The 8,797-nt window shown below is 33.9% G+C and overlaps 2 protein-coding genes across 3 annotated transcripts; one reads left to right on the top strand and one right to left on the bottom strand.

Annotated features, from left to right (window-relative positions):
- Window positions 1-564: 564 nt before the first annotated feature.
- Sardh (Sarcosine dehydrogenase) lies at window positions 565-6,265 on the top strand. The gene is made up of 15 exons (XM_012369886.2): window positions 565-1,028; window positions 1,144-1,258; window positions 1,499-1,755; window positions 1,850-2,062; window positions 2,215-2,538; window positions 2,656-2,818; window positions 2,891-3,038; window positions 3,771-3,909; window positions 4,010-4,210; window positions 4,315-4,585; window positions 4,660-4,789; window positions 4,876-5,132; window positions 5,217-5,379; window positions 5,481-5,588; window positions 5,658-6,265. The coding sequence occupies exons 1-15, from the start codon at window positions 1,005-1,007 to the stop codon at window positions 5,836-5,838; spliced, it is 2,694 nt and encodes an 897-aa protein (XP_012225309.1). The 5' UTR covers window positions 565-1,004; the 3' UTR covers window positions 5,839-6,265.
- On the bottom strand, window positions 5,619-8,567 carry LOC105673908 (peptidyl-prolyl cis-trans isomerase-like 3). 2 transcript variants are annotated; one of them, XM_067350516.1, is made up of 5 exons: window positions 8,392-8,567; window positions 6,822-6,896; window positions 6,303-6,583; window positions 6,089-6,221; window positions 5,619-5,890 (listed from the first exon to the last, which is right to left on the bottom strand). In XM_067350516.1, exons 1-4 carry the CDS (start codon window positions 8,431-8,433, stop codon window positions 6,095-6,097), a joined length of 525 nt encoding a protein of 174 aa, XP_067206617.1. In that variant the 5' UTR covers window positions 8,434-8,567; the 3' UTR covers window positions 5,619-5,890; window positions 6,089-6,094. The 2 variants fall into 2 exon arrangements, with proteins under 2 accessions (XP_067206617.1, XP_012225311.1); XM_012369888.2 differs by lacking the exon at window positions 8,392-8,567 and adding an exon at window positions 6,969-7,144.
- Between the last annotated feature and the right edge of the window lie 230 nt (window positions 8,568-8,797).

Raw genomic sequence — 8,797 nt, forward strand, 5'->3', positions numbered from 1 at the left:
TGCATATATTGAAACAATATACGTAGCGAAGATGCGCAATAGTCTTGTTATTTTTTGCTAAATAATATATATTATCAAACTGTGCTGCAGATAAGAGGTATTGCAATGTTATCAATTGCTTCTTTTACACATTTACTGAATTATTGACTGATAGATATATATAAATTTCCACTTATTTAATATGACACAGCATTTAACAAGTGGAATATTTTAATATAATTTTACACACAAAGATATTTATACTTTGGAAAAATGCTGTTTGCATGTCTGACACAGTAAAAAAAAGTACTCGAAGTCCACAAAAAAACGTTATCGGTGATAAACGCTCTTCAGAATTTATGTATACGAAAAAAATTATTTCCAGATCAATAACTACCAATTTATTTTATCTGTTTGATTTGCAACAAGTTTCAAAATAATTTATCGTTCCTAACTTTTTAAACATTTGCTAATAATATTTACGTCCCAGTTTTTGCTCCGGTAGCGATTAGTAAAGATTAATTTTCTGACGAAATTTCCTTGGTCTTCGAATCCTTATCATCACGTGTCGCAACACAGTAAAATATTGAACATTTTTTGTACACAGAACCTTGTATACAGAAATATAATAACAAAGAAAGACTGTGCGACAAGTCATGAGTAACAAAGACAGCATAACAGATAGATAACAGACATAGTCTATTTAAACTACTACATAACGTTTCATTTTATTTATTTCTGTGAAAATATGTGAGTAATGTTTGTTACTTTGTGATTGACGTTGGCCGTAATCTTTTTCGTTATACGAATTGCACGGAAGACGCGGGCTGATATCGCAGGCAAAGGAGTTGGCGTTGAGAAATGCGATGCAATGAGAAAGTATCTTGATAATGTGTACATGTGTAAATAGAGGACAACCAACAACGCAGTCATGTGATACCACGCGGTCTGTATACCGGGGAATCGCTGCTCAGTCTACGCTAACATCGCAATCGAATACAAACTGATTTTACAAAGCATACAAGATGCTTCGTCTAATGACGGACCAGGTATATTCGATTTCTTGCACACATCATACACACATTTATTTCAATTAAATGCATTACGATAGTTTCATTTTTGTATGAGAAACAAATAATATATTAATATTTTGTTTTCTTGCAGTTATCCAAATGGAGTCTTAGGAAGAACCGAACAGTCGCCGCAAGAATGTTCAAGCGAGAATTGAACGAGACGAAAAACATTGATATACCCAGCAGTGCAGATGTTGTGATAATAGGTGAGGTAATAACTAGAAGTTTGCATTGATAGAAATAAAACGAAAGATCAGAGTGATAAAAAATATATTCTATGTTATTATATCTTTAAAGTTAATTGAAGCGAGATCTGAAACTTTCCATACACAGAACTAGAAAGAAATGGTGGATCTTAATTAAACCCAAGTTAATATTAATCAATACTTGTCGACTTGATACATATATTAGCAAAAATGTCAATAATTGTATTAATAATCTTATAGGTGGTGGAAGCGCAGGCTGCAATGCGTTGTATCAATTGGGAAAACGCGGTGTCAATGCTGTGCTCTTGGAGAAATCGAAGCTGACATCCGGTACAACATGGCACACGTCGGGTCTCGTATGGAATTTACGTGGAGTATCGGACGTAGAGATGGAGTTGCTGAAAGCTTCGAGAGTGCTTTATGCATCTCTGCAGGAGGAAACTGATATAGATGCAGGATGGATAAACAACGGCGGACTCTACATCGCTCATTCTCCTGTAAGTCTTCCGTACCTTTGCGTGTTTTCACCTATTTGCGCTGTTGATGTTCTCGTCTATTCTTTGGAGAATAAATATTTATCGCGTTATGCAGGAACGGGTAGTTGAATATGAGAGATTGATCACTGGCTGTAAGAACTTCGACATTGATGCATACATGATTGATCCAGCCGAGGCGAAGAAAAAGTTTCACCTTTTAGATGAAAATGCATTTGTGGCTGCGGTGCACTGTCCAGCGGATGGTTCTGTAGATCCTGCCATGTTAATAAATGCATTGACGAAATCAGCAGAGAGAAACGGTTGCAAGGTACACATATTACTTATCAACTAGCTCGAGTAATATTCATTATATTGAAATGGATCTCTTTATAACAGATATATTAATTTTGCACAGAATTTTATGTTACCTGATATAAAATTGAATAAAAAGTATAACTGTTCTTAATATAATTCTTCAAGGTCATCGAGAACTGTCCAATCACTAAACTTCTCATAGAAAATACTGATGATCATAAAACTGTTCGTGGAGTGGAAACACCTTACGGAATTATAAGGACCAATGTCGTGTTAAACGCCGCGGGAGCATGGTCTTCGACGATTGCGCAAATGGCAGGATTGGACATCCCTTTAGTACCGATGAAACACGCATACATCCTTACCGAGCCGATAAATCTACAAGGATTGCCAAATGTTCGAGATCCTGATTTCGATGTCTATTTCCGAGTGCAGGGTGCAGCTTTGCAGATCGGAGGATACGAGCCGAATCCTATCGTGTTGCAATCTGTAAGTTGCGCATATGCATGTTACACGAGAAACTCGCGTAAATTTAATCGCTGTGCGACGCAGATTTAGATTTTTACGTACTGTCAATTTACGTGTTTTGTGACAAATGTTTTCAAGCCGCCGGAAGATTTTCCCTTTAGTTTGTACGAGCTGAATTGGGACGTGTTCAATACACACGTAGAAGCGATGAACCGATTGATGCCCGCTCTGGCAACTACAGGAATAAAAACGACGATCTGCGGCCCGGAAAGTTTCACTCCCGATCATAGACCCATCATGGGTAAAATATTTCAACATTACTCACGATCGATGCGACATAAACGCATTATTTAAAATTAACATTGTTCAAAAGGCGAGGACCCACGTTGCACGGGTCTTTATTACTCCTGCGGATATAATAGCGCTGGGATGATGTTTGGAGGCGGTTGTGGAGAACAAATAGCATCATGGATAATCAATGGACGACCGGACAAATACATGTTCGACCGCGATATCAGACGGTGAGAGTTCATTCAAATTAAAAATCAGATCTTAAAATATATAAATAAATTATTAACAACAAGCTACAGAGCCCAAGCTGGATTTTCGTGCTTAATTTATTAATATATTATAACAAATGTTTAGGTCAATCTAGACGTTTCGACCATCTGGTTGTGGTCATCTTCAGTAGTTAGTTATTATAAAATTCGGAACATATTAATAAACAATCGTTACTTATAAAACTAATTCGGATATTACAATCTTCTTATATTCGTTACATTTAAAAATTGTTTAGAAGGACAACACATCTTGAAAGTCATGCCTCTTCTAATAACACCAATCTTAAGATCATCAGAAGATTGTAATATCCGAATTAGTTTTATAAGTAACGATTGTTTATTAATATGTTCCGAATTTTATAATAACTAACTACTGAAGATGACCACAACCAGATGGTCGAAACGTCTAGATTGACCTAAACATTTGTTATAATATATTAATAAATTAAGCACGAAAATCCAGCTTGGGCTCTGTAGCTTGTTGTTAATAATTTATTTGAATAATTTGAGCCAATATTATATTTTTAATTTAAAATATATAATTGTATTTATTTAATGTGAACCAACTTCTCAATATATTAATTATCACTTCATGATACTCTTTTAAATGCCTTGACATAAAATGTAATGTCATCAAAATCATTCTATCGCAATATCTATTTTCTCCAATTTATTTCCTTTTTTGCCACGCAGATTTATACCAGAACAAAGAAAGAATTCAGTTTGGGCGACTGAGCGAAGCCATGAAGCTTATGCAAAAAATTACGACATCATCTTTCCACACGAAGAGCATTTAGGCGGCAGAAACTTGAAGACAGATCCCTTTCACGATGTAAGTTATGTTTTATGCAAATTTTAATTTTATTCGTGTTTAGATTATGAATTCTGTATTGTTATGATACGTTATTGTTCATCTTGTTTTTATTTGTTAGTTGCTCATTAAAGAAGGTGCAGTCATGGAAGAACGACAAGGATGGGAACGTCCGGGATGGTTTCTGCCCGACAATAAAACAGCCGCAGTTCTGCCTTACGATTATGGCGGCTATTGTGATAAACCGAAAAATACGAATGACACATACGCTGACATACTAAAAACGGAATGTACATTCGACTTTCCACCGCACGATAATATCGTAAGTCGCTTTATGATTTTTGATTAGAACAGAACTGTCTAAAACTGTTTTACAAGAGTATTTCTATCATTAGTGAAGAATATTAAATCATTTTATACATTTAGATCCGGGAGGAAGCGCTTGCCTGCAGAAATAATGTTGCCTTATTTGACATGTCGTACTTTGGGAAACTTTACATATGTGGTCCAGAGACGAGTAAAGCGGTGGATTACATATTCACGTCTCGAGTTGCGGATCGAGAGATCAACAGGACTGTTTACACCTGCATGTTGAACAAGAATGGTGGTGTAGAAGCAGACTGCACTGTCACCGGGCTAGAATCTGGCTTGGGTGGTATAGTCGATCCCATATTTAAGGGGAAAGCCTTCTACGTCGGTACGTTCGCATATCTGCATTTTATGTATTTTATTTCAATTCCGCGTTATTAATTCTTCTATTTCGGATTTTAGTAACCGGAGGCATGTCATCTTATCACACTTGGGCGCATATAAACAAGATAATAAAAGAAAAAGATTTCAATGTATCTGTGCACAATGTTACGGAGCAGATAGGAATCTTGTCACTCCAAGGACCCAACAGGTATGAAAATTATGAATGCATGTGCAAATTATTGCAAAAACGTGTAACATGATTTTCCATTCAGTATATTTCATTTAATATTACAGCCGACAAGTTCTGCAAATGTTAGTCCAGGATGACCTCTCGAACAAATCGTTTCCATTCTCAACTTCAAAACTAGTACGAATTGACGGCGAATTAGTGCACATGTTTAGACTTAGTTTCGTAGGTGAACTCGGTTTCGAATTACATATTCCAAGAAGCTCATGCGAAAAAGTTTATAAAGCTGTAATGGAATATGGCAAAAAATATGATGTTAAATTAGCTGGCTTCAGAGCACTCTACAGTTTAAGTTGCGAAAAAGGTATGCACTGCAGCATTAAATACATTTTTATTATTTTTTAATATATATATATTAATTTGTCAAAATTGTTAATTTGTCCATCAGGATATCATCTTTGGAGCACAGATTTAAGATCGGATGACAATCCAATAGAAGCGGGTTTAGAATCTGTTTGTCGCATCAATGGCAAATACTTAGGAAAGACATCTGTTGATCAGTTTCGCAAAAATGGGATTAAAAAAAGACTAGTACATTTACACATAAACAAGTAAGTACATCATTTCGCAATACATTTCACTTGACCCTGATATTGTCAGTTTATCGATATTTTGAATGCGCGTTCATGCGTAAACATTCGTTTAATTACAGTGATATACCATTGTGGGGTATGGAAAATGTTTATAGAAACGATCAATTAGTTGGTTATCTAAGAAGAGCCGAGCATGGATATACCTTTAAAAGCAGTATTGGACAAGCGTAAGTAAATCGAATAATAAGTAACAGAGACATGAATAATTATATTTATATTTTACTTTCGTCATTTAGATACATCAAAGCTCCAAACGGACAAAATATTACAAAGGAATTCTTAGAAACGGGTACTTACCAGATCGAAGCAAGAGGAAAAAAATATCCCGCGAAGATGTATCTTCAAAGTCCATTTGATCCGCAAAACAAGAGATTATTAGGTATATATAAGTATAACAATATAGATACGAGAATATAAAAATATCGACGATCTAAATTTATCAATCACGTTTCTTGCGATTTGAAAATATCTGTGAAAAATTATATATATTATGTATTTTTTTATAAAATATATATTATATATAAAATTATATATAATGTATATATATTATATATAAAGTTATATATTATATAATTATGTATTAAACATTTTTTATATTTTATACAAACAGAAAAACGGATGTAAATTATTTATTTTATACAATAGACTGTAAGAAATATTTTATTACTCAGATTCATCCTGCTAATGGGTTGGCATGTATAGTTATATTATTTATCCTGATTTCTGTGAGTGGTTTGTAATTCTTAGGATTCACTGGTAGTTTTTCCAATTGTTCCAATGTCTCCAAACCATCGATTACTCTGTGATAAATAAAAAGAGTCAACAAAGGACTACCATAATTTTATACTCTATATATTTTATAAAACCAATGGCAAACTTACTTTGCAAATAAGGTATATTTTAGATCCAAGTGTGATTGTTGTGCATAAGTTATGAAGAATTGACTTCCATTTGTGTTAGGACCATTATTAGCCATTGAGATAAGACCTCTCGTATTATGCTTAAGTTCTTCCTTAAATTCATCTTCAAATTTACGATTCCATATAGAAGTTCCACCTTTACCTGTGTTAGTAGGGTCTCCAGTTTGAACAATGAAGCCTTTTATGTTCCGATGGAATAAGCAATTGTCGTAATATCCACTAGCACAAAGTGCAAGAAAATTCTAAAAAATTCATGAAACGTTTATGCTCATGTGCAAAATTTTAAACTATTTTCTTTTATTAAAAATAAAATGCTCTCAACTCAATCTTCGAATTATGTTACATTTTAAATAATATAAATATATTAATAATTATAAATTTAGCACATTAAATAACTATAAAGTAGTAAATTGCAAATATTGGAGGTTATACACGACTAACAAATAATTACACAGTTAGAATGTAGAAAATGAATAATACCTCACACGTTTTCGGACACATCTCACAAAATAATTCTATTTTAATGTCACCGACGTCTGTGTGCAACGTAACACTCTGAAAAATGACATTTGTGTTATTAAATTGTATAAATAAAAACGTACAATATTATAGATATATTTAAAATACCATTTTTAGAATTTGTACTTTGTGTTGCGTATTCAAACCACAATATCAATCAATTTAAAGCAATTGCAAAAATAATTGCACTTGATAACAGATTCTTTTTAGCAAATTTCTCGCATCTTCTGCTAAGAGTCAACAATCAAGTTTTCAGCCTTGAAGTAGGGATAGATAATATTTTATATTTGAGCGATACATCGAAACATCGATTATTTTATCGATATTTTAAGATTCGATTAATCCCTAGATCGATAGCTTTTATTCGATGTTACTATCAAATAAATTTAATTGCTAGATTGTACTGAATATGATTACGATAAGAAAAAACAATTGTGTATAATTGTTGTGTATAATTGATCAATGGCAATTACTAATTGCAAAGCGTTAGGTCCAACGCATAATAAAAACAATATCAAGAATAGGAATAAATATGAAATATTATGCGCAATCTGTACTTAATTATAATCGAAGTATAATACGATTTGAAAAGCTTGAATGAAAAGCTGAAATTTTGGAAAAAATAAGTTAAAAAATAAAATACTATATATTTAAAAAAGAATACACGAAATACAAATAACTATTTTCTGAAACATAAAGTCAAGCTGCGAATAACTTTCTGTTATTGCAAAATTATTTGCGAATTATATCAGTTATTTTAACGTCCGAAAAATATTAAATATTTTAATTTTTTATTACAAAAAATATAATTTTTTGTCAACTTTAGTGCAATTAGATGCCAACGATTTTTAGATATGTTTAAAAGAAGTATAATGCTTTGTTTGTACATTCGTATACTTTTCCTCTCTCTATTCACACTAACGATCAATATATTATAGTATATTTTATTTATATCCATGTATATAATTTTCTCATATTGTTCGGAATATTTCATTAGCCTTAATTGACGGTTGTTTCATGTTTGTAAGATACAATTAGTGGTGCAATGTGAACATTACACGTCTAACTAGTATTGTTATGTGACAAAGTAATCGATCCAAAAGTGAAATTAAGATCGCATGGTCTGATTTAGAGTTTTCCGCGAAATATGCGTCATCCTTATTTTACCTACAAAGAACTAGGAACAATACTGGTAATATAAATTACTGAAAATATTTAAGTCAAAATAAATTTTAGAAAAAAGATGCAAACATGATTTAAGAAATCTTATTTGAGCGACTCGCATCATATTTTATCATTGCAGATTTTTAATATATTACATATCTGAAAGTTAAATTAAGGTGTACATCTCAAATGAGAAATGAGCAAGTAAAATATCTAAATATTAAATTTATAAAATTTTCCAATAAGTCACAATTGAAAAATTAACATTTTCCCGCTATTTTACGAAAAAAATTGATTTCAAATAAAGAATCCGATTATAATTCTCAGACTCCCATGTATTGAACTTTTCGTATTAATATTTAAGCACCGTGAAACATGCGCTGGCGCGGCGCCGAGCGTCACGCCGCATCGCCGCATTAATTCCCGATGCAGTCGCGCGGTCTTCGATGCCGCACGTCCGTGCACTCTGTAGAAGAAGAAGCAGCGCGGTGCACCAACGTGAGGCTCGCGCGCTGCGTCATTACCACCACATTACGACGTGACCGCAGCGAGCGTACATATTTGCGCGACGGCGACGGCGGTACGCCGACCAGGTCTTGCCCAAGGAATGACTCAGAGGCACTCCGTTTCGTCGCCGTCTGTCCACACAGCGGCGAGAGGACAGACGGGGTGGATGCCGCGGAACAACACCGCCACCACCGGCGGTGAAAGGGGTGGAAACGTGACTTGGATGTATTGCGCAGAACGCCGGCGCCCTGACATCGCGGCGATCC

This window comes from Linepithema humile, chromosome 2 (assembly GCF_040581485.1).
Source record: "Linepithema humile isolate Giens D197 chromosome 2, Lhum_UNIL_v1.0, whole genome shotgun sequence".
Classification (NCBI taxonomy): domain Eukaryota; kingdom Metazoa; phylum Arthropoda; class Insecta; order Hymenoptera; family Formicidae; genus Linepithema; species Linepithema humile.